The sequence below is a fragment of the Electrona antarctica genome, assembly GCF_951216825.1.
Source record: "Electrona antarctica genome assembly, chromosome: 2".
Classification (NCBI taxonomy): Eukaryota; Metazoa; Chordata; class Actinopteri; order Myctophiformes; family Myctophidae; genus Electrona; species Electrona antarctica.
In genome coordinates, this window is record NC_136807.1 from 11,629,470 (window position 1) to 11,650,491 (window position 21,022).

The 21,022-nt window shown below is 45.9% G+C and overlaps 1 protein-coding gene across 6 annotated transcripts in view; it reads right to left on the bottom strand.

Moving 5' to 3' along the window:
- Window positions 1-21,022, bottom strand: part of cdk11b (cyclin dependent kinase 11B) — a 40,157-nt gene that overhangs the window by 4,394 nt on the left and 14,741 nt on the right. For all 6 annotated transcript variants that reach the window (XM_079525976.1, XM_079525974.1, XM_079525975.1 and 3 more), the window contains 9 exons: window positions 18,930-19,001; window positions 17,844-18,079; window positions 17,167-17,257; window positions 15,477-15,598; window positions 12,240-12,345; window positions 10,655-10,776; window positions 9,061-9,168; window positions 7,202-7,318; window positions 2,617-2,765 (listed from right to left, as the gene is read on the bottom strand). In XM_079525976.1, the coding sequence (XP_079382102.1) occupies window positions 2,617-2,765; window positions 7,202-7,318; window positions 9,061-9,168; window positions 10,655-10,776; window positions 12,240-12,345; window positions 15,477-15,598; window positions 17,167-17,257; window positions 17,844-18,079; window positions 18,930-19,001 (1,123 nt within the window). The remainder of the gene's footprint in view (window positions 1-2,616; window positions 2,766-7,201; window positions 7,319-9,060; window positions 9,169-10,654; window positions 10,777-12,239; window positions 12,346-15,476; window positions 15,599-17,166; window positions 17,258-17,843; window positions 18,080-18,929; window positions 19,002-21,022) is intronic.

The window sequence follows — 21,022 nt, forward strand, 5'->3', positions numbered from 1 at the left end:
TACATCAAGGTATAGCAATTATTCTTGGCCAAAATCTTGTTGTGGAAATAACTTGCTGCCAAAACAGTCATTTGTTTTATAAGCATAATGACTTTTAGTCCGTTTTCCACCTGATTCTTCAATCAACATCTGAGAAGAAGAAGAATAAAAAAAACACCCTTCCCAGAAATTGTTTTGGAATTCTGGCGTGAGGAATTATGTTGAGCAACAGTAATTCTATCAATCTAAATCCTCATAGGGAGGGCATCCTTACCAGTGTAAACAATGTCCATCTGGGTGGAAAATAGCAAGCAAGCAAAGACATTCAAGGTTTAGTATCCCATTGTTCCGTTGTATTACGTTTACACCAAATAAAACAGAAATAAACACACAACAGTTTTACCTGCCTATTCGCATGCATATGTCTTTGAAATCTACTGAGGCCAAATATGAGCGACTTGCCAAGTAGCGCTCACAGAGTGAACGTTGAATTTCCTTATAGTACTAGACTAGACGGCAACACACAGCCTAAAATATGGCCAGGGGGAAGTAGTTTAGAGACCAGGATTACTGCATGTTTTTTGTGAGGGTGCCTCACCATAGGGGACACGGGGAGAACATGCAAACTCCACACAGAAAAGCCCTTTCGCCAACTCCGCCTCGGGTATGGGCACTGATGACGCGGAGGAGAGAACACGCCCCCAGCGTCCCCTGTGGGAATCGAACCCAGGACCTTCTAGCTGTGAGGCGACAGCACTAGACTGTGCCAGTGCCCCCCCGAGCCACCGTCATTCTTAACAGTCTGTCTTGGAACCTGTCACTCAAACATCACACAGCCGTTTACACACTCCTCCGTTGGATCAACCATTGTAGGGAACGTGCGGTAAGCTACGTGCAGCCCTGCCGTTTCTTTATGAATGGAAGGGGGAGTGAAGGAGGAAGTGGTGGTGGAGGACTCGCTGTGCCGGTGTTGCGTTGTGCGACTGTTCATTCATCTTAGCTCCCGTTTTATTTTAGTTCTTGCGCTCTATAAGGAGGAGGATCTGATGCAGTGCTGAAGGGGCTAATGGCAACATCGCTATCTATTCACGGAGTGCTGCCCTGTTCGTGTTTGCCACAGAAAGGTGAAGCGCAAAAGGCACAGTCAAATTCCTTACAGGATTCCCTGGAGTAGAGTTGACAGGTTGGTCAGAAAACATTCAAACCAAGAAGAGGAGTTTAGGTTTAACCCATTTTGACCTGAGATCAGATTCTAAAAATGTCTTCTACATCCTGACAGTTTTCTGAAAAAGCTATGTTTCTATGTCAGTCGTTCTTCGATTTTTTAAATAGCAGACCTACAAGCTCGTAGCGCGCCACTCGGTGGCGCGCTATGAGCTTGTAGATCTGCTATTTTTCAATAGCTAAAGTATAACATAATGCTAACACCAAAAGGGGTTCCCGCCCAAAATGGGTTAACACATAGGTTGGTGAACCAATAGGAAGTCGGCGTGGGTTTCCAGCGCTAGTTTGAGCCGGCCCTCTGTGCCCAGAAAAGCACAGACTTTCAGTTTAGTGTCGAAGTGTCCTCGAGCAAGACGCTGAACCCCTAATTAGTACCCCATGTGCCGGTTGGTGCCTTGCATGGTTTCCTCCACCATCGGTGTATGAATGTGTGTGAATGGGTGAATGTAATGCACAATCTATGTAAAGCACTTTGGATAAAAGCGCTATATAAAAGCACCATGCACCATTTAATTTACCTTTTAATTGTGTTACTTGTGTCTGCTTATTATCTGAACTGTGGTTTTCTGTGTGCATACAAGCCTTATGGCATTTAACAAATGGTTTACTTCTGAGTTTGCAGGGGTTCATGACATGGTGATGACTTCAAACATGCACCCTTTGTAGCGTTTGACTTTTGTTATTTGCTATTTTTCCATTTAGGTTTATAATTATTGTCAGGCCCCGCCCTGACTGGCACGCCAGCAACCAAAATCAAATAAAATAAAAAATTTACCATTTCAAACCGCTACAACCAACCAGAAGAACTGGTGTGGAAAAATGTATCAGGCGCATCACGTTTTTGTTTTCTTCAGAAAACTACGGTAAGGTATTACCGTAGTTTACGAGACAAAATATACGGCAGAATGCATGGACTGTGAGGTTGTGCCTTTAGTGCCGAAGCAAAAGAAAGTCAGTATACCTGACGAAGGCCACAGAGGCCGAAACGTTGTGTGTGGGTTTATTTTTTCCCCGCCTTGGTAAATAAAGTTTTTGGGGAGCTTTCAAAACGGTGTGCAGACTTATTCTTTCTTTTGCAGTTTGTTCTTTTTGTTTCGAGCACCCGTTGAATTAGCCTGGGGATGTGCGTGCACCTCCTGACCACTTTAGCCCATTTAGGCCTGACGTTGAAATAAAAAAAACGTTCGCTCTGAAAGAATATATATTCAAAGATTTGTGCCGCATTTTTACGATTTTCCAAAATAGCAGACCTACAAGCTCATAGCTTATAGATCTGCTATTTTTAAGAGCGTCTGCTAAATGCCTAAATTGTAATTGTAATTGTAACATAATGCTTAGTTAAAACACCAAAAGGGGTTTCCCGTCCAGAATGGGGTTAGTGCCGAAGCAAACGGCCTGGTGAAGGAGCCTTACTTGTTCATGAGGTCAAAGCCTTGGTCGGAGAGCAGCGCGCCGAAGCGCTTTCGCAGGTTGTTGTAGGGGTACTCTGTGAAAGTCATCTTCTTCACAGCAGGGAGCTCGTTGTAGCCCGGCCAGATCTTCTCACTGGGCGACCCCAAATCCTGCACAGTGTCAACACAACACACACACACGAGTCAACACAGACGTATAGAGACCCCAAATCCTGCACGGTGTCAACACAACACACACACGAGTCAACACAGACGTATAGAGACCCCAAATCCTGCACGGTGTCAACACAACACACACACGAGTCAACACAGACGTATAGAGACCCCAAATCCTGCACGGTGTCAACACAACACACACACGAGTCAACACAGACGTATAGAGACCCCAAATCCTGCACGGTGTCAACACAACACACACACGAGTCAACACAGACGTATAGAGACCCCAGATCCTGCACGGTGTCAACACAACACACACACGAGTCAACACAGACGTATAGAGACCCCAGATCCTGCACGGTGTCAACACAACACACACACGAGTCAACACAGACGTATAGAGACCCCAAATCCTGCACGGTGTCAACACAACACACACACCAGTCAACACAGACGTATAGAGACCCCAGATCCTGCACAGTGTCAACACAACACACACAGGAGTCAACACAGACGTATAGAGACCCCAAATCCTGCACAGTGTCAACACAACACACACAGGAGTCAACACAGACGTATAGAGACCCCAAATCCTGCACAGTGTCAACACAACACACACGAGTCAACACAGACGTATAGAGACCCCAAATCCTGCACGGTGTCAACACAACACACACACCAGTCAACACAGACGTATAGAGACCCCAAATCCTGCACGGTGTCAACACAACACACACACCAGTCAACACAGACGTATAGAGACCCCAAATCCTGCACAGTGTCAACACAACACACACACCAGTCAACACAGACGTATAGAGACCCCAAATCCTGCACAGTGTCAACACAACACACACGAGTCAACACAGACGTATAGAGACCCCAAATCCTGCACGGTGTCAACACACACCAGTCAACACAGACGTATAGAGACCCCAGATCCTGCACAGTGTCAACACACACGAGTCAACACAGACGTATAGAGACCCCAAATCCTGCACGGTGTCAACACACACCAGTCAACACAGACGTATAGAGACCCCAAATCCTGCACGGTGTCAACACACACGAGTCAACACAGACTTATAGAGACCCCAAATCCTGCACGGTGTCAACACACACACACACGAGTCAACACAGACGTATAGAGACCCCAAATCCTGCACAGTGTCAACACAACACACACACGAGTCAACACAGACGTATAGAGACCCCAAATCCTGCACGGTGTCAACACAACACACACGAGTCAACACAGACGTATAGAGACCCCAAATCCTGCACAGTGTCAACACAACACACACACGAGTCAACACAGACGTATAGAGACCCCAAATCCTGCACGGTGTCAACACACACCAGTCAACACAGACGTATAGAGACCCCAAATCCTGCACGGTGTCAACACAACACACACCAGTCAACACAGACGTATAGAGACCCCAAATCCTGCACAGTGTCAACACAACACACACACGAGTCAACACAGACGTATAGAGACCCCAAATCCTGCACAGTGTCAACACAACACACACACCAGTCAACACAGACGTATAGAGACCCCAAATCCTGCACGGTGTCAACACAACACACACACGAGTCAACACAGACGTATAGAGACCCCAAATCCTGCACGGTGTCAACACACACCAGTCAACACAGACGTATAGAGACCCCAAATCCTGCACGGTGTCAACACACACCAGTCAACACAGACGTATAGAGACCCCAAATCCTGCACGGTGTCAACACACACCAGTCAACACAGACGTATAGAGACCCCAAATCCTGCACGGTGTCAACACACACCAGTCAACACAGACGTATAGAGACCCCAAATCCTGCACGGTGTCAACACAACACACACACCAGTCAACACAGACGTATAGAGACCCCAAATCCTGCACGGTGTCAACACACACCAGTCAACACAGACGTATAGAGACCCCAAATCCTGCACAGTGTCAACACAACACACACACGAGTCAACACAGACGTATAGAGACCCCAAATCCTGCACAGTGTCAACACAACACACACACGAGTCAACACAGACGTATAGAGACCCCAAATCCTGCACAGTGTCAACACAACACACACACCAGTCAACACAGACGTATAGAGACCCCAAATCCTGCACGGTGTCAACACACACCAGTCAACACAGACACACTGGGCGACCCCAAATCTGCACGGTGTCAACACACTAGGGCATTAAGCAACTAGTCGACTAGTTTACTAGTCGACTAGTAAATCCACTAGTCGACCTTGTTGGTACTAGTTGACTAGTTGATAAGAAAAAAGAAAAAAAAAGTTTATTTATTTTATTTTTTATTTATTTTTCCCGATTTGGTAGGCCTCAAGATCAGGTAGATTATAGTTATAGTCACCATGTACACAGTTTTTCAATGTACACATTTATTTCACCAAAAAAAAAAAAAAAAGCAGTTAATTTTTTTAATTTATTTTATTTTTTACATAATAGGTAGTTAAACAACTAGTCGACTAGTAAACTAGGCAACTAGTCAACTAGTAAAAATGACTAGAAGTGAATGCCCTACAACACACACGAGTCAACACAGACGTATAGAGCCGTCATGCATGCAGAGAGAGAGCGCCACTGTGTTGTCTTGAAGTATTTCATCAACTTTCAGACCAGGAGAGACCCACAGTATAGTCCCAAATACGTATTTCAGCAGTTCAATTCATCACCATTATGTAACGTACACCATTTAGCAATTGGACCATTTGTGCATAAAATAAATGGAAACCAAACCAACCAACCACACAGTCATTCGGTTCAGTGCTTTACAGCTGGCTTTCCTCCACTGGGACCTTAGGTTTCACTGATCCCAAATTCAGGGCCAAATACATTAACCACTTGTAGTAGCCCACCTCCCCTACTCTTGTAGTAGCCCACCTCCCCTACTCTTGTAGTAGCCCACCTCCCCTACTCTTGAAGTAGCCCACCTCCCCTACTCTTGTAGTAGCCCACCTCCCCTACTCTTGTAGTAGCCCACCTCCCCTACTCTTGTAGTAGCCCACCTCCCCTACTCTTGTAGTAGCCCACCTCTCCTACTCTTGAAGTAGCCCACCTCCCCTACTCTTGAAGTAGCCCACCTCCCCTACTCTTGTAGTAGCCCACCTCCTCTACTCTTGTAGTAGCCCACCTCCCCTACTCTTGTAGTAGCCCACCTCCCCTACTCTTGTAGTAGCCCACCTCTCCAACTCTTGAAGTAGCCCACCTTCCCTACTCTTGGGGGAACATTTTGCCAAAAATAGATATACATCTACAAGTTCACAACGTTGCAACAAAACATGTGTTGTTGTTGTTAGGGTCCATTTGGTTTCATTTGTACACTCTCTGAGTTACAGACCCATAAGGGTCCATTTGGTTCCTAAACTATCATTTAGCTGAGGACCCCCTGGAACTCCCTCAAGGACCCCTGGGGGTCCCCGGACCCCACTTTGGGAACCAGTGCTCTATAGTCTACACTACAGCACTGTCTCCTAAACCCAAGGTTGAGTCGCGGACCAATTTTTATGGGTCCCTTTATTTTTTTGTTTCCTAAATTTGGTTTTTAATTATTGCCATTTCAAAACATTTTCAAAAAACATTCCCCCCAAAAAAGCAAAACCTTTCATGAACTAAAAACAAAATTCAATGATTTCTTTTTTTTCCAGTCATTTCCTGAAGAAATTCACAAAGAATTTAAGAAATTCCATGAATTAGAAAACAAAGAAGTGGGAATAGACGATCTACAATCAAATGTCTCGTTTGGGTCACGGGCTAAAACGTTTGGGAACCACTGATCTACAGTATAATTGGCGTAGCCCAGTGGTTCCGAAAGTGGGGTCCGGGGACCCCTAGGGGTCCTTGAGGGAGTTCCAGGGGGTCCCCAGCTAAATGATAGTTAGGAACAAAATGGACCCTTATTGGTCTGTAACTCTGAGTTAAATTAACTTTGATTTTACAATATAAAGAGATATATATGCCATTAAATGGGGGTCCGTAGCCTAATGCATGTCAAACTGGGGGTCCTTGAAATTTAAACAGGTTGAAAATCTCTGCTAGAGCCGTAAAAATCTTCTCTTATGGGGGTCCCTGGCACGTCTATTCAAATGGGGGTCCGCGGGCTAATTAGTGTCAATTTGGGGGTCTGTCCTTGACATGAAAAAGTTTTGGGAACCACTGGTAGCCAAACTATGAAGGGATTCTGCTAAAGACATTTTAGCGACTGTGGGTTGACCAAATCATCCATCAACTTCACCACCACCTAGTGGGGAAGTAACAGCACTGCACGTAGGGGAATGTAGAAGCATAAACACTCACCAAGGAAGGGGGAAAAAAACCAAAACAGAAGCAGGGCTGTTAATGATAATACCGCACTGTGCGTTTTGTAGGGGAGCAAGTGAGGGCATCTTACCTTAAAGATCTTGTTAATTTGGTCAATTTCGGATTTTCCAGGAAAAAGCGGTTTCTGGGTGAGGAGCTCGCCAAATATGCAGCCCACTGACCACATGTCTACAGCTGTGGAGTACTCCTGTGGAGAGAAGAACAAACATCATGTCACTCTAGCCCATTCGGGACGGGGAACCCCTTTTTGGGTGTTTTTTTTTTAAGCATTATGTTATACTTTTAGCTGTTGAAAAATAGCAGACATACAAGCTCGTGCCGCGCTATTTCTTTTGAAAAATCGTGAAAATGTGGCGCAAATCTTTGAATATAATATATTCAAAGATTTGAATACATTATATTCTTTCAGAGCGAACGTTTTTAACTCAAATCTTTGCCTGGGGGGGTCCCTGGAACAACATATTTTCAGATGCGGGTCGGTGGCCAATTACATATATTTGTGGGTTTTTTTTGGGAGTCCTTGACATGAAAATGTTTGAGAACGACTGACATAGATTTTTAGAATCGTCCTCAGGTTTAAATGGGCTAGAGAGAGAGAGAGGGGAGGGGGTGCTCAGACGTCCTGCCAGGCATGTGTCTATGTTCAAGTCTGCAGTCTGAATGCTGATGTGCTTTGACTGCAAAACAGGATTAGTGTCATCTTGCTTTGGGCCCCACTAAAGGTGGCTGTTTGGGATTGATGGGGGAAAAAAATAAAATAAAAAACACGTCCTGAAAGGGTGGGTTTATTTTGTATTTTTGGAGCATGTTTTAAGTCGGAGGAAAAGCGATCCAACATGTGTCTTGAGAGAGAGCGAGTGAAGGTACCGAACGTTAAACGTCGCTTCATCTTGTGCGTGGAGATATTTTCATTGGGTCCCATTTTGGCTTCAGATAGTGCTGTGTGTGTGTATACGGTGCTATGAAACTACATGATGCATTGCGAGCGTTCGTGCTCCCACTTGTTGTACTGTTCTTATCCCTCTCTTGACTGCCTGAACAGACCAATGTTAAGACTCTGTTGTGAAAACGGTGTCGCGCCTCCTAAAAATAGCGAATCTACAAGCTCACAACGTGTAGCCTCAAGACGCATTGTGAGCTTGTCGGTCTGCTATTTTCTGCCATTTCTTTTGTCCAGGTCCTAATTCTGGAGGAGGAGACACGGTTGAGTGTTTGACATGCCTTGAAATTCATTTTCAACGAGAGGCGAAAGGGCAATCTGGCAGGCGGTGTAACAAGCGGCACACTCCCGTGACATGGTTGGTGGCGCTTGCGTGAAACGAGTTGAAACGTTTTGAGCTATGACATGTTAAACCGCTTCTATTCAGATGAATTGTGCAGTGCGCCCTCGTGAATCCAAGTGGGAATGCAGGCGTTGTGTCGCTCGCTCCCTATAAAAGCCCTTTAGTGCATTTGTTTTCGTTGTTCCTTATTTCGTGTTCAAGTCATTTAATGATGGAGGTCTGGTAGCCAGTTACTTTGTGTTAGTTTACACACTGTTCAGATAGTTTAGGGAAGGCTGTAGGTTGGCCCAAATTGAGGGGCGCCAGCCTCCCAATCTGGCCCAGCTTTGTGTGTTTGTGTGAATCATAGTGATGATTTGATTGGATGATCACCACATAGCCATGCTTTGGATTGGCTGAGCAAAGTACTGTACGTATTGACGATAAAAAGTGAGGACAGAACCCTGAGACCTTATTGTTAATAAAATACATAATCATAATGATGTCTTCATGTGTTGCTGGTCACCAGGTGAACCAACTGGTTCTTCAGTTGAGACAGTGACTGACCGTGTTGTTCATAAAATACATAATCATAATGATGTCTTCATGTGTTGCTGGTCACCAGGTGAACCACCTGGTTCTTCTGTTGAGACAGTGAGTGACTGACCTTGGCTCCCAGCAGCAGTTCTGGAGAACGGTACCACAGCGTCACCACCACAGGCGTGTAGGGCTTCAGCGGAGATCCGTATTCCCGGGCCAAACCGAAGTCTCCGATCTGCAGCCAGACAAGACGGGTGGCAAAAATGTGATGCCTGCCAAAGCAGGTGTGCTAAACCAGCAACATTACAGGGGAACCGTGTATGGTTATCGTTAAATGAAATAACCCTAAGACATGTCATAGTGTAAGAAATAATGAAATAATGCCCATGTGTGCACCTGTTTGTCCTCTAGCTTTCATACAAACGAGGTCCTACAATGGAGGTCATGTGTATTCTTTCTCTCCGAGGAATCGGGAATAAAAATCACAGACGTCAACAGTTCTGTACAAAACCATGCAAAGATGCAAACAAGGTTTTGTCCAGAACAATTCATGTCTGTGGTGCCCTCATACCCTCATCTAAATCCTGCAACTTAGGGACAGAAATATACATACCGTATTGTCACGAATATAAGACGACTGGTTAAAAGACGACCCCCATTTCTCATTAAATGTGAAATAGTCTAGTCCCCAATTATAATACGACCCCATTTCTTACGATATTTCCATTGGAAAAAAACGTCCTATATTCAGGCCAATAGGGTACTTTTATACTTGAGTACACTCCAGCAAATATTATCTGATGAAATGTTATACATGTAAATATTGGCTAGCTGCGTACCATGTCCCATCTCCCGCACTGTGATTGGCTAGCTGCATACCATATCCCACCTCCCGCACTGTGATTGGCTAGCTGCGTACCATGTCCCACCTCCCGCGCTGTGATTGGCTAGCTGCGTACCATGGAGAGTGGATTGAAATTCAAGGGACCTTAGGCCTAGGGCAGGGGTTGCCAAAGTGGGGTCCGGGGACCCCCAGTGGACCTTGAGGGAGTTCCAGGGGGTCCCTAGCTAAATGGTAGTTTGGAACCAAATGGACCGTTATGGGTCTGTAACTCAGAGAGTGTCCAAATGGAACCATTTGGTTCCATTAAATTAACAGTGATTTTACAATATTAATTGGAGTCCCAGAGATGGAAATGCCATTAAATGGGGGTCCGTAGCCTAATTCAGGTCAAACCGGGGGGGGGGGGGGCCTTGAAACGAAAATGGTTGAAAATTACTGCTAGAGCCGTAAACATCTTCTCTTATGGGGGTCCTTGGCATAAATTCTCAAATGGGGGTCCGCGGGCTAAGTGTCATTTTGGGGGTCCTTGACATGAAAAAGTTTGGGAACCACTGAACTAGGGTCCTGAAAGGGGCTAGGGTAAGTTAGTTCGTACCTTGAGTATGCCTTTGTGACTCAGCAGCAGGTTGGAGGTCTTCAGGTCAGGGTCAGTGTTAGGGTTAGTGTTAGGGTTAAAGGGGCTAGGGTAGGTTGGTACCTTGAGTATGCCTTTGTGACTCAGCAGCAGGTTGGAGGTCTTCAGGTCAGGGTTAGTGTTAGGGTTAAAGGAGCTAGGGTAGGTTGGTACCTTGAGTATGCCTTTGTGACTCAGCAGCAGGTTGGAGGTCTTCAGGTCAGGGTTAGTGTTAGGGTTAAAGGAGCTAGGGTAGGTTGGTACCTTGAGTATGCCTTTGTGACTCAGCAGCAGGTTGGAGGTCTTCAGGTCGCGGTGGAGGATCCAGTTGTCGTGCAGATGGCGGACACCTCTCAGCAGCTGAATCATAAGGGTCTTGACTTCGCCTGTAGGGGGCGCCGATACATGAGGGTCCACAGCATTGTTTCCCAAACAGTGGGTCGGGACCCATTTGTGGGTCACGGAAGCATTTGTATGGGCCACTTATATTTTGTTTCCTACATTTAGTTTTTTAATTATTATTTCAAAAACATTTACAAAAAAATAAAAAATAAAAAATAAATCATGGATTGAAAACAATATTCAATATTCTTTTGTTTTTTGTTTTAAAAAAAATTTCAGGAAGAAATTAGAGAACATTTTAAGAAACAAATGCTTAAGAACTAGTGAAAATAGCCGATCTACAAGCTCATAACATGGCGCAAAGCGAAAAGATCTGCTATTTTCACTAGTTTGGGCCCCGGGAAAACGTCTAATTTCTATTTTGGGTCACAGGCTACAAAGTTTGTGAACCACTGGTCTACAGTGACAGACGGGGGCACCACAGGGGTCTGTACTAGGACCCCCTCCCGTTTCAGCTCTACACTAAATAGAAATGCACCGATCTAAAAAGCGTCGATTGGCTACTTTTCGGTGGCTGTGTGCGCGTCCCAACCGAAGAGGGACGGCACTAGGGTTTTTAAGTGGTTAACGGCGCAGAAGAGAGGCATCCAGCGCTAAAACTCCCAGGCCACACTATGTCAATAATGAACAAAAGCCACACTGCGGGCAGCACGGCTACCACAGAGAGAGAACGTGGGCCAACTCTCTGCTAGGTATAAACCCCACAGACACCGCTTCCAGAATTATGATTATTAGAAACAGCACATTTTGAATCTGCTGCTGCTTATTAACCCATTCTGGGCGGGAACCCCTTTTGGTGTTTTAAAGAATTATGTTATACTTTAGCTATTGAAAAATAGCAGATCAACAAGTTCAACTTGTAGGTCTGCTAATTTTTGAAAAATCGTGAAAATGTGCCTCATATCTTTGAATATATATTATTACAGAGTGAACATTTTAACTCAAATCTTTGCTTCTGGGGAGGTCCCTGGAACAACATATTTTCAGATGGGGGGGGGGGGGGGGGGGGCAGAGCCATATTACATATAATTTTTGGGGTCCTTGACATGAAATATTGAGCACCACTGATACAGAAACATAAGGTTTGTTCAGAAAACGGTCAGGATTTTGAAGACATTTTTTAAATTTCGACGTCACGCCTAAATGGGTTAACACATTCTGGACGAGAACCCCTTTTGGTGTTTTAAAGCATTATGTTATACTTTAGCTATTGAAAAATAACAGATCTACAAGCTCATAGCGCGCCACCGAGTGGCACGCTACGAGTGGCACGCTACGAGCTTGTAGGTCTGCTATTTTTGAAAAATCGTAAAAATGCGGCACGAATCTTCGAATATATATATTTTCAGAGCGAACGTTTTTTTTATTTCGACGTCAGGCCTAAATGGGTTAAGTGGAACTGAACTGAACAGAACAGACAGACAGAGTGCAGTGCGTCTCGTGGTACCTGGTAAGAACGGCTGCTTCATGGTCTCCATCAGACTCTTGAGGTCATGCTCCACGTAGTTCATAACTATGTAGATCTTGTCCATATTGCTTCCAACCACGATTTCCTAAAGCAGATTTTTTTTGGGGGGGGGGAAGGAGGGCATAAGTAGATGATATTGGAAAGCTCATTTCCTTTTCAACGGATTGTTTGCACTTCATTTTAACACATTGTGTGCCCTTTCAACATTTTCAAAATAGTGACCCAGGGTGCCCAATGTTATTTTTGACATTTTATATATTCTTTATAAAAATCACACAAAAAAAAGACGTCCTGGGCACCGCATAGAGGTAATTGCAAATTGTTAAAATGCGGCCAGAGTAGAGGACATTTACCAAATGTTAACCCTCTGTCTAAAAACAACTATTATGTCCTGTTGAAGGGGGCGGCAGTGGGTCAGCGGTAGAGTGACCGGATTGAAACCGCAAGGTTCCCGGTTCGAACCCGGGCTCCAACAGAGTCAGTGTCTCGAAGTGTCCTTGACTTAAATAGCACTTTATGCAGACATAGAACTCTATAGTGTACACGCGCATAGTTCATAATATAGATATTCCACTGTTCTTATCTTACGTATGATTCATGATGACTATTTTTATGTATTTGTATTACCATGTTTTTTGTTCTTGCTTACTGTGAATCGCTCTGGATTAAGAGTGTCTGCTAAATGCCTAAATTGTAAACATTTACATGTTATAAGAACAACAATATCCTTTTGAGGGAAACATTTACATTTCATGAGAACAAACATTGTCTTCTCTTCAAGCTACAATCTGTACGTTTTACGACAGAGAAAGTTAATTGCTGAAACACCCGGGATTCAAACGTGGTGTCTCCCATGCAGGAAACCAAACATCTACTGCTCATACAAGAGGAAATGGAATCCCCACCACGTGGTCAGGGCTTCTGAGCTCCAGGCAGTGCTACCCGTCAACCTGTACTGTAGGGCTTCTGAGCTCCAGGCAGTGCTACCCGTCAACCTGTACTGTAGGGCTTCTGAGCTCCAGGCAGTGCTACCCGTCAACCTGTACTGTAGGGCTTCTGAGCTCCAGGCAGTGCTACCCGTCAACCTGTACCGTAGGGCTTCTGAGCTCCAGGCAGTGCTACCCGTCAACCTGTACCGTAGGGCTTCTGAGCTCCAGGCAGTGCTACCCGTCAACCTGTACCGTAGGGCTTCTGAGCTCCAGGCAGTGCTACCCGTCAACCTGTACTGTAGGGCTTCTGAGCTCCAGGCAGTGCTACCCGTCAACCTGTACTGTAGGGCTTCTGAGCTCCAGGCAGTGCTACCCGTCAACCTGTACTGTAGGGCTTCTGAGCTCCAGGCAGTGCTACCCGTCAACCTGTACTGTAGGGCTTCTGAGCTCCAGGCAGTGCTACCCGTCAACCTGTACTGTAGGGCTTCTGAGCTCCAGGCAGTGCTACCCGTCAACCTGTACTGTAGGGCTTCTGAGCTCCAGGCAGTGCTACCCGTCAACCTGTACTGTAGGGCTTCTGAGCTCCAGGCAGTGCTACCCGTCAACCTGTACTGTAGGGCTTCTGAGCTCCAGGCAGTGCTACCCGTCAACCTGTCCTGTAGGGCTTCTGAGCTCCAGGCAGTGCTACCCGTCAACCTGTACTGTAGGGCTTCTGAGCTCCAGGCAGTGCTACCCGTCAACCTGTACTGTAGGGCTTCTGAGCTCCAGGCAGTGCTACCCGTCAACCTGTACTGTAGGGCTTCTGAGCTCCAGGCAGTGCTACCCGTCAACCTGTCCTATCAAACATCAGGGTCTACACATTATCTCAATCTGGATCCACCTCCAACCGCTGCAGATGTACAAGTTATATTGTATTAGCCCATTTAGACCTGAGGACGCATCTGTGTCACCGTAGCTATGTTTCTATGTCAGTCGTTCTTCGATTTTTCAAAAATAGCAGACCTACAAGCTCTTAGCGCGCCACTCGGTGGCGCGCTATGAGCTTGTAGATCTGCTATTTTTCAATAGCTAAAGCATAACATAATGCTGACACCAAAAGGGGTTCCCGCCCAAAATGGGTTAACCACTTCAAACCATTATTTTAAACTTTACCCGTTGAAAAATAGCAGATCTACAAGCTCATAGCGTGGCTGGCACCTGCCGCGCAACGAGCTTGTAGATCTGCTATTTTTTGAAAAATCGTGAACATTTGTGCAAGCTTTGAATATATATTCTTTCACAGCAAATGTGTTTTATTTAATTAATTATTCATCCCACGATTTCGCAAACCATTTTTTCACCCAGTGTTATTATCTAATGTAATCCTGGGCGCCACACTTCCTCTGCCAACCTGGGGAGGGCAGCGGACTGACCTCATGCTTCCTTCTATGCATGAGGAGTCCAAGCTGCTTCTTTTCACTCATTTGACAGGGGGGAGTTTCCCCGACCAGACGTAGCGCGTGGAAGGAACACGTTATTCCAACCAGTTCCTTTTCCCTCCATCAGGCGCCACGGCTGGCCAGGGGGAGGCAGTTTAGAGACCAGGATTACTGCATGTTTTTTGTGAGGGTACCTACCCTAGGGGACACAGGGAACAGCGAACGCTTTTAACTCAAATCTTTGCTTCTGGAGGGGGGTCGCTGGAACAACATATTGAGATGGGGGTCCACGGCCAATTACATAGAATTCTGTGGGTCCTTGACATGAAATAGTTTGAGAACCACTGACTTTTTTCGGGAAAACTGTCATGATTTAGAAGACTAGAATCTGTTCTCAGGTCTAAATGGGTTAAATTTAAAATGTACATATTGCATCTTTATACTGTGAGTTCTGTGACAAAGTGTATGTTGTCTTCGGCGCACACACAGTGTTTTTGTGCGGTATATTTCTCACCCTGACTGTGACGATTTTGGGGTGCTGTGCTTTAAGGATAGTGTATTCTCACCCTGACTGTGACGATGTTGGGGTGCTGTGCTTTCAGGATAGTATATTCTCACCCTGACTGTGACGATGTTGGGGTGCTGTGCCTTCAGGATAGTATATTCTCACCCTGACTGTGACGATGTTGGGGTGCTGTGCTTTCAGGATAGTATATTCTCACCCTGACTGTGACGATGTTGGGGTGCTGTGCTTTCAGGATAGTATATTCTCACCCTGACTGTGACGATGTTGGGGTGCTGTGTGGTATATTCTCACCCTGACTGTGACGATGTTGGGGTGCTGTGCCTTCAGGATAGTGTATTCTCACCCTGACTGTGACGATGTTGGGGTGCTGTGCCTTCAGGATAGTGTTGATTTCACGGAGCGAGGTGATGGGGAAGCCTTCCTTCTCCTTCTCCATCTTCAGCCTCTTCAAGGCTACGATCTCGTCTGTGAAAATGAAGACGTGGTTTTGTTGGTTTGCAGATACATATTTCTATTTTTTTTTCTTTGTTTGTATAAAGCGGTGGTTCCCAAAGTGGGGTTCGGGGACCCCCAGGGGTCCTTGAGGGAGTTCCAGGAGATCCCCACCTCAATGATAGTTAGGAACCAAATGGACCCTTATGGGTCTGTAACTCTGATGGTACAAATGGCACCAAATGGACCCGTTAGGGTCCTGCCCACAGTCAGGGTGACACTCGCAGAGTTAAACTAACAGTGATTTTTACGATATAAATTGGGATCCCAGAGATAAAAATGCCATTAAATGGGGGGTCCGTATACTTAATGCATGTCCAACTGGGGGTGCTTGAAATGAAAATGGTTGAGAATCACTGCTAGAACCGTAATAATAACCTTCTCTCATGGGGGTCCCTGGGGGTCTGCGGGCTAATAAATGACGATTTAGGGGTCCTTGACATGAAATATTTTGGGAACCACTGGCATAATGGACATGTGAAAGAGTGTTTTCCTACCTGTCTTTTTGTCCTTGGCTCTGTACACCACACCGTACGTCCCCTCCTCGATGCGGTTAAAGGACATGTTAAAGAGTGTTTTCCTACCTGTCTTTTTGTCCTTGGCTCTGTACACCACACCGTACGTCCCCTCCTCGATGCGGTTAAAGGACATGTTAAAGAGTGTTTTCCTACCTGTCTTTTTGTCCTTGGCTCTGTACACCACACCGTACGTCCCCTCCTCGATGCGGTTAAAGGACATGTTAAAGAGTGTTTTCCTACCTGTCTTTTTGTCCTTGGCTCTGTACACCACACCGTACGTCCCCTCCTCGATGCGGTTAAAGGACATGTTAAAGAGTGTTTTCCTACCTGTCTTTTTGTCCTTGGCTCTGTACACCACACCGTACGTCCCCTCCTCGATGCGGTTAAAGGACATGTTAAAGAGTGTTTTCCTACCTGTCTTTTTGTCCTTGGCTCTGTACACCACACCGTACGTCCCCTCCTCGATGCGGTTAAAGGACATGTTAAAGAGTGTTTTCCTACCTGTCTTTTTGTCCTTGGCTCTGTACACCACACCGTACGTCCCCTCCTCGATGCGGTTAAAGGACATGTTAAAGAGTGTTTTCTTACCTGTCTTCTTGTCCTTGGCTCTGTACACCACACCGTACGTCCCCTCCTCGATGCGGTTAAAGGACATGTTAAAGAGTGTTTTCTTACCTGTCTTCTTGTCCTTGGCTCTGTACACCACACCGTACGTCCCCTCCTCGATGCGGTTAAAGGACATGTTAAAGAGTGTTTTCTTACCTGTCTTTTTGTCCTTGGCTCTGTACACCACACCGTACGTCCCCTCCTCGATGCGGTTAAAGGACATGTTAAAGAGTGTTTTCCTACCTGTCTTCTTGTCCTTGGCTCTGTACACCACACCGTACGTCCCCTCCTCGATGCGGTTAAAGGACATGTTAAAGAGTGTTTTCCTACCTGTCTTTTTGTCCTTGGCTCTGTACACCACACCGTACGTCCCCTCCTCGATGCGGTTAAAGGACATGTTAAAGAGTGTTTTCCTACCTGTCTTTTTGTCCTTGGCTCTGTACACCACACCGTACGTCCCCTCCTCGATACGGTTCAGACACTGGAACTCCTCAACGCTGCGGCAGCCCTAAAAAAAACAAAAAAAAAACATGATGCAACCAATTGAGATTCAAGGACGATGGTGAATTCTGTGACAACATCTGGGCCGGGGAACCATTTTACATTCAAAAGGTTTGTATTCACAGCCTGGGCCGTGGCTCAGTGGTCCAGGCAGGTAATCCAGTCTGGCAGTGTGCCGCGGGTTCGACTCCCGATCCCGACGGCCTTTACTGCATGACAACCTACAAGCTCACAACGCGTCGCAGTGCGACGCGTTGTGAGCTTGTAGATCTGCTATTTTCCGCATGCAACCAAGTGTAAAATGACTTATACTGGATCTCTTGTCCACTAGTCCGTTCCTAACATTTTAGTCTAGTTTTTAATTGTTGACGAAATTGTCAGTATATTTAGTCTTAGTTTTAGTCATCATGGCTTAGTTTTCATTTCGGTTTCATGTAGTTTGTCAGTGAAAAAAGGTAGTCGACGAACAGTTTATCATAGTTTTAGTCGACAAAATCAACACTGCCCACTGCTATTGCCCAATAGGAGGATAATCCTGCATGCCACAACCAATGGGGTTGCTTGGCTCGGTGCTCTGCAGGGCGCGTACGGACCTGTAGAGCGGGGAGATATTTGGGCAGCTCCTTCTTCAGCTCCACAGGCGAGATGGGCGGAGAGTCGGGGATGTAGTTCTCTTCGGGGGTCGGGGAGCGGGAGTGGGTCTGAGAGTGGGGGGTGGGGTGGTCGCCGTCCCCCGCCTCCTCCTCTTCCGCCTCCTCCTCCTCCTCGTCATCATCGTCCATGTCCTCGCCGCTCTCCTCCGTGTCGTGGTCAAAGCGCGACTCCGGCACTGAGGAGGAGGGGGAGAATGTGACCATTTATTAGGACTGAAAATATTGATTATTTTCTTCTTTTAGTCTATTACTTTGCTGTTTTATTAACCGTTTCCCCGCCAGGATTAATTAATAACATGCCAGGATATCGCGCCGTTCAACCCTTATTTTGAAGATCCAAAACACCGCGACCGGATGTTGTGTCAGCTTAATGGTGTGTGTGTGTGTTGTCTCGACGGGATGTTATTGTTTGCCTGGAGCATGAGAAGCAGTGGCAGGCGCCATTACTGCGACCGCCAGGCTCTGTGTGATTATCGCTGTTCTGACCAGAAATGCCGCCTGGGAGGGGGTTTTGGAGACTCAAGCGACTGAAAGCGTGCGTGTGCGTGCAATTAATCAAGATGGCGCAGCCCAGGGTCTAAGCTAACAACAGATAGCCATCTGGGCCTGGGCCATGGCTCAGTGGTCCAGGCACCTTGGCTGGTAATCCAGTCTGGCAGTGTGCCGCGGGTTCGACTCCCGATCCCGACGGCCTTTACTGCATGTCTTCCCCCCCATCTCTCTCCCCATTTCCTGTCAGCCTACTGTCTGTCCCTCCATAAAAAATATAAAATAAAGGCGAAAGCCACAAAAAAAAAAAACATTAAAAACAGATAGCCATCCGAAGCTAATGTGAGTAGCCTTTCCACTAGATCGAATCAAACACATTTCTACAACTGAATAAACGTAGATACGTATTTTGGCAGCGTCGCTTCCCGACAAATAACGCAGACTACGTTTTTAAGCAGGGAAAAGGTTAATATATATATTTTTTTGTGGTCTTTATTATATCAATTAATTATCGACATTATGGATTCATTTGCCTACCTGCAGGAATGTGGTTCCCATTCTCCGTCTCCTCGTTGAACTCGTCAGACTGCTCCTCGTCGCTCACGTCTTCTGAGAGACGAGACAAACAAGCATGGGAGTCAGTGTATGGCCTCCGCTGTTGTGATGGTACTTGTACGTATGTAAGGCATAATGCATGGCTAGGTGGTCATTGTGATGGTACGTATGTAAGGGATAATGTATGGCTAGGTGGTCATTGTGATGGTACTTGTACGTATGTAAGGCATAATGCATGGCTAGGTGGTCATTGTGATGGTACGTATGTAAGGGATAATGCATGGCTAGGTGGTCATTGTGATAGTACTTGTACGTATGTAAGGGATAATGCATGGCTAGGTGGTCATTGTGAAGGTACTTGTACGTATGTAAGGGATAATGCATGGCTAGGTGGTCATTGTGATGGTACTTGTACGTATGTAAGGGATAATGTATGGCTAGGTGGTCATTGTGATGGTACTTGTACGTATGTAAGGCATAATGCATGGCTAGGTGGTCATTGTGATAGTACTTGTACGTATGTAAGGCATAATGCATGGCTAGGTGGTCATTGTGATGGTACTGGTACGTATGTAAGGGATAATGCATGGCTAGGTGGTCATTGTGATAGTACTTGTACGTATGTAAGGCATAATGTATGGCTAGGTGGTCATTGTGATGGTACTGGTACGTATGTAAGGGATAATGCATGGCTAGGTGGTCATTGTGATGGTACTGGTACGTATGTAAGGGATAATGCATGGCTAGGTGGTCAGTGTGATGGTACGTACAGTATGTAAGGGATAATGCATGGCTAGGTGGTCATTGTGAAGGTACTGGTACGTATGTAAGGCATAATGCATGGCTAGGTGGTCATTGTGATGGTACTGGTACGTATGTAAGGCATAATGCATGGCTAGGTGGTCATTGTGATGGTACTGGTACGTATGTAAGGCTAGGTGGTCATTGTGATAGTACTTGTACGTATGTAAGGCATAATGCATGGCTAGGTGGTCATTGTGATGGTACTGGTACGTATGTAAGGCATAATGCATGGCTAGGTGGTCAGTGTGATGGTACTGGTACGTATGTAAGGGATAATGCATGGCTAGGTGGTCATTGTGATGGTACTGGTACGTATGTAAGGCATAATGCATGGCTAGGTGGTCAGTGTGATGGTACTTGTACGTATGTAAGGGATAATGCATGGCTAGGTGGTCAGTGTGATGGTACTGGTACGTATGTAAGGGATAATGCATGGCTAGGTGGTCATTGTGATGGTACTGGTACGTATGTAAGGGATAATGCATGGCTAGGTGGTCAGTGTGATGGTACTGGTACGTATGTAAGGGATAATGCATGGCTAGGTGGTCAGTGTGATGGTACTGGTACGTATGTAAGGCATAATGCATGGCTAGGTGGTCAGTGTGATGGTACTGGTACGTATGTAAGGGATAATGCATGGCTAGGTGGTCAGTGTGATGGTACTGGTACGTATGTAAGGCATAATGTATGGCTAGGTGGTCATTGTGATGGTACTGGTACGTATGTAAGGCATAATGCATGGCTAGGTGGTCATTGTGATGGTACTAGTACGTATGTAAGGCATAATGCATGGCTAGGTGGTCATTGTGATGGTACTGGTACGTATGTAAGGCATAATGCATGGCTAGGTGGTCATTGTGAAGGTACTTGTACGTATGTAAGGCATAATGCATGGCTAGGTGGTCATTGTGATGGTACTTGCACGTATGTAAGGCATAATGTATGGCTAGGTGGTCATTGTGATGGTACTGGTACGTATGTAAGGGATAATGCATGGCTAGGTGGTCATTGTGATGGTACGTACAGTATGTAAGGGATAATGCATGGCTAGGTGGTCAGTGTGATGGTACGTACAGTATGTAAGGGATAATGCATGGCTAGGTGGTCATTGTGATGGTACGTATGTAAGGGATAATGCATGGCTAGGTGGTCATTGTGAAGGTACTGGTACGTATGTAAGGCATAATGCATGGCTAGGTGGTCATTGTGATGGTACTGGTACGTATGTAAGGCATAATGCATGGCTAGGTGGTCATTGTGATGGTACTGGT